Raw genomic sequence first — 5,131 nt, forward strand, 5'->3', positions numbered from 1 at the left:
TGAATTTTCTGTGTAATTTTCTCTAGGGCTTTTTCAGCTTCAGGTGAAAGAGATCTGGGATCAGCGGGTGACGAGCCACCCTTCAATAATGCAAATAAAGGAGCCAAATCCATATTGGTAATTCCACAGAAAGTTCTTAACCATTGAATGTCTCCGACTAGTTTCTGGACATCGTTGATGTTTTTATTTGTGGCTGGATTCTTGTTTCTGAGATGCGCAGACCAAGATAATTCCAGGGCGCTAGTTTTTGTACCTTTTCTTTTGCTATAACCAATCCAAAGGTATGCAGACTCTGTATAAGTTCCTGTTCTTTTTCAGGGGCTAGTGTGTGAGGGCTGGCTATTAAGAGATCATCCATATAATGATAGGTAATAAGGTTAGGATTATTCTCTCTCCAAGATTGTAGAGCTAAATCCACAAACCACTGACATATTGTTGGGGAGTTTTTCATACCCTGAGGTAGTACAACCCACTCATACCTTTTTGCTGGAGCGGCACGGTTTATAGCTGGTACTGTGAATGCAAATTTTGCACAATCATCCTCATGCAGAGGAATAGTGAAAAAACAATCTTTTAAATCAATAATTAATAGGTCCCAATTTTGTGGTAACATAGTGGGAGAAGGCAGTCCAGGCTGAAGGGCACCCATGTCAACCATTTTTTCATTTATTGCTCTTAAATCATGTAATAATCTCCATTTTCCTGATTTCTTTTGAATTGTAAAAATGGGTGTATTCCATGGGCTAACAGAAGGTCTGATGTGGCCTAAATCCAATTGTTCTTGGACTAATTCTTGAATGTGTTGCAGCTTCTCTTGAGGTAAGGGCCATTGATCAACCCATATGGGAGTTTCTGATTTCCATTTTAATTTTAAGGTTGGGCGAGAGCTGCTATCAATGGCCCCAATCAAAAATCTGTAGAGATTCTCATTCCCCATTGGGAAAGTACATCTCTACCTAACAAGGACAAGGATGTGTGTAGGACATAAGGTTTTACCCATGCTTGATGTCCTTCTTGATCCGTGAAAAGAATGAAGTTTTTACTGACCTGTGTCAGACGACTTCCCCCAATGCCTGAAATGGTTGAACCCGCACTATCTAATTCCCACATGGTAGGCCAAACTGAAAAAGGAAGAACAGTAACATCAGCACCAGTATCAATCATCATCGAAACATTAGGAAGAATTACACCTTGTGGACCAGATATCTTAACATTCCATTTTGGCCGCTTGGCACCAATAAGTTGACAAAAGGCAATGTTAGGCATACCCGTTGAGCCAAATGCACCTTGACCCCTGTCCTTTTCTCCTTTTTGAGGGACAGTAGCTTGGAATGGAATGAGCTGTGCAATAGTGCTTCCTGCTGGAATATGAACAGGTGGAGAAAAAACTTTTACCATAATTCCAATAGGTCCGGTATAATCGGCATCAATACAACCAGGAAGAACAAAAATCCCCTTTTTTGACGCAGAAGAGCGTCCTATAAGGAGTGCAGATAAACCATAACCCAAAGGACCATTAACTGTAGAAGGAAGTACATGTACCTTTTCATCAGTGATATTTACGGCTTCTGCCATGGCCAAATCGACTCCTGCGCTTCCTCTGGTGGCTGAATACAGCTCGCCGAGGCAGCCATGAATTTTGTTGGGTTCTGGGGATATTTCTTGGCTGCGTCCCTCAGAGCGCGGCTGTTCCCGTTTCCCGGAACAGAAAGGGGTGTACCATCTTTTTTAAATTTTGAGCGACAATCGGCCGCTTTATGACCAAATTTTTGACAACGCAAACAATTTCCATTCAACAGAGACTTTCCTCCTAGATTCTTTTTGCAGTCACGTTTAAAGTGACCTTCCTGTCCACATTGATAACATTTTGGCTTAGGACCCCGGTCCCCTCGGCCTTGTACCTTGTTGTTGTTTAGAGCTACTGCTAGAGCATTGGCATGTATTTTTGCCTTTTCCTCTTCCTCAACCAAAGGAGCCCTTGCGCATGCCTCTATCATTTGAGTGATGGATGCCCCAGGGGGTAAGGATGCTATAAGTTGCTTACAAGTGACATTTGCATTTTGTACAGCGATCTCTTTAGTCAAAACAATCTTGAGATCTGGAGTGACGTTAGGAGCATTATCAATGGCCTCTCTTAACCTGTCAACAAAACTAAAAAAAGATTCATTAGGTTTCTGCAAGATTTTGGTATATGGTAAGGTTGGTGTATGCAATTGAGGTAACGCCAAGAAAGCTGCTAACCCAGCTTGTTTCGATTGTTGTAACACCCTGGTATGTAACGCTGCTTGTGCAGCTCCATCACGATAAGGACCTGTACCCATTAAGGCATCTAACGGCGCTACTCGCAAGGGATCTCCTTGTGGCAAATGAATATTTTCTATAAATTTCACCTCTAGATTCTCCTGCCACTTTGCTAACCAAAGCATGAATGTTGTTGGAGACAGAATAAGCTCCATAACTGCTCTTAGGTCGGCCGGCACCAACTCAGTATACTTAATTAAGGCTGTTACTTGATTTCTCACTAATTTATTATTATGGCCATACTGCATTATAGCTTTTTGAATGCCCTGCACCAATTTCCAGTCCAGGGGTTCCCATGTCGGCTGACCCTGTCGCAACACTACAGGGGCAGCTAATGGGGTAAACGAAAAATCCCCTTCTATGGTACAATTCTCTACCAGGCCCCTGTATCGCCTTCGAGGGTCAAAATTAGGGTCTATAGGTACTGCGCGCGCATCTTGTTCAATTTTATCCCCCAGAGCCTCTAACCCCTCAATTATAGCCTTATGGGCACTTTTATACGCCTTTTTAACATCTTTCTTTTTAGAGTCCTTGTCGAGCCTCTCCATATGATGTAGTAGGTCGGACATCTTCTTTTCCTGCTCTCGCAGCTCTTTCCGTAATGCCGAATAAGGCGTCGGTGCTGCTTCTTCATCACTACTGCAAAGACTGCCACTTTCGGGAGGTAAAGGAGGCAGATTGCCAAACAGTTCAGGCTCAGTCTCCATTTCCTCCTCTGGTGGAGCTGTGGGCTGTGTTGTTCCCATCCCAGCAGTCTTACATCCAGTACTCGTAACTGCCGGCATTAATGTCTGTCTGCCGCTTGCCGTTTGTTCCTTTTCAGGACACCAGGGTGGCAATTCATCATCTAATCCCCACGCTATTCGTTCAGCAGTAGTCAGTACTGGATAAGCTTTAGATGTATAATCGGGGGGATTTTCACACGGAGGTTGCCCCTCTGGCTCTTCCTCCGGCTGAGTGGTAGGATCGCCGGGAGACCGCACTGCAGCCTTAACAGCTGCAGCGACTTGTGCCTCACCATGTAACTGCGCGACCATACCCCGTACAGCCCAATACGTGCGAGCCAAAGTCTTTACCCCCTTAGTCCCGACTTGCACAGGTTCCCATAAGTCCTCTCCCACTTTCTTCCATGTTTCATTATTATATACATCTTGCGTAGAAGCAAGGAAACCACGGCGGCGACTCCAACATAGCAGATCAATTACTGCCTGCCGTGAGACTGGCGTTTCAGTTTTTTCTGCCAGTTTCATTAAACTGTCTACGATTGCTTTTTCCACCGCTGATGCAGTGATCCCCATCCTGCTTAAATTTCCTGACTCACCGGTCAGCCGTGCACGTTCCGCCTTTCTTCAGGCGCCCAGCTCTCTCTCCGCTGGCAGCAGGATCCTCGCCGGCTCCGCAGCTTGTAACACGATCCTTAATGAATCCTCCTGACTTTTTGACCGATCCTGTCGTCGGGGTCACCAGATGCTGCGGGCATTCCGGGCGAGCGGGAGTCAGATTCAAATACTCATGGAGTTCAAGATCTGATCCGTTTATTGTACAAACCAGGTAAACTTTTATAAGGCATTCTATAAACGTGCGATAATGTGATTGGCTATCTTACAAGTGTAAAATAATATGATTGGTTAACAATTGTTTATTGGCAAGATTTCTGTTTCTGCTCATTCTGGCACGTAGGCTCTTTTCTGCCGTTTCCCAGCTCCTCTTATCGCGTCCTGCTGGCCCTGGTTTTGTGCAAGCATCTGCAATTTGTTCCTCCCTCTTCATTCCACTGTTCTGGTCGTGACCTCGTCTTATTTCTTCAGTATTTTTCCACTTGCTTCAAAGTTCAGTATAATCATTCAATACAGCAAGAGCCCCAACACACCTGCTAACAGTATCTTTTTGCTAGACTCCTGTTTGTCTATGTATTTGTGTTTCCGTCTGTTGTTCCCTGTGAGAAAAAACAAAAAAATTATTTATTTTCCGAGTTGTACAATGTACCTGTTTTCAAGTTCTCATGAGTGACCAAGAAAACTGCATTTTTAAAGGATATTCTGCTCAGAAATTTTCTGAACATTTTTTATTCCCTCGGAAAAATCATTAGCAATGAAAAATAAAATCTAAAGTGTTTAGAAACTTGGTTAACAGGTACAAATGTTGACATTCAGCTGGTTATTTAAAAGATACACTTTCATTGAATAACTAGCTGGAAATATCAAACACACACACAGAGGAATAAAATGTAAAAAGAATTTATTCCATATATCTATTTCTAAAAGGCCTGTAAAGTTCAGAAGGGGTGATTCTTTATATGTTTTAGGTGTGGCTCATTTTTACAGCTGGACTAGTTCTCCCATACATGGTTAACAGAATTGATACAACAAAAAATCATTAAAAATGTGGTGTTGAGAATTTTTTTTTTCTTTAGTGTATACTGAAATAATAGATTAATAGCTACTCTAAAAGGCTGGAAAGAATGTCAAAAACAAATTTATGGTCAGTAAGAACACAGGAATGTAAAAAGCATAATACATAGAAGAACACTAAGGAAGATAAAAATCTATAATTTCTTTAATAAAAGTAATCCAAACCATGTTATGGCAGTTGACAACAGCAAATGGTCTGCTTAATCTGAAAAATGTAATTTTACTTATGCTGTAGAGACAAAAGTTTTAATATAATTATGATACAACTGAAAAAATACAAGACATCTTTACTTACCACTGAAGGCATCAAGTTAAAGATTTTTTTTTTTTAAATGCAGTCTTAAGTTTTTGGTGTCAGATATCTTGAAATAATTTTCTTTTGGCTCTGTTTATTGGAAATATAACTAGACACAGACAAA

The 5,131-nt window shown here is 41.8% G+C and overlaps 1 protein-coding gene across 1 annotated transcript; it reads right to left on the minus strand.

Moving 5' to 3' along the window:
- Window positions 1-1,002: 1,002 nt before the first annotated feature.
- LOC308059466 (uncharacterized protein) lies at window positions 1,003-3,616 on the minus strand. Its single transcript, XM_080376877.1, has 2 exons — window positions 1,269-3,616; window positions 1,003-1,121 (listed from the first exon to the last, which is right to left on the minus strand). Exon 1 carries the CDS (start codon window positions 3,597-3,599, stop codon window positions 1,560-1,562), a length of 2,040 nt encoding a protein of 679 aa, XP_080233003.1. The 5' UTR covers window positions 3,600-3,616; the 3' UTR covers window positions 1,003-1,121; window positions 1,269-1,559.
- Between the last annotated feature and the right edge of the window lie 1,515 nt (window positions 3,617-5,131).

Source organism: Falco punctatus (genome assembly GCF_963210335.1).
Source record: "Falco punctatus genome assembly, chromosome: 2".
NCBI classification, from domain to species: Eukaryota; Metazoa; Chordata; class Aves; order Falconiformes; family Falconidae; genus Falco; species Falco punctatus.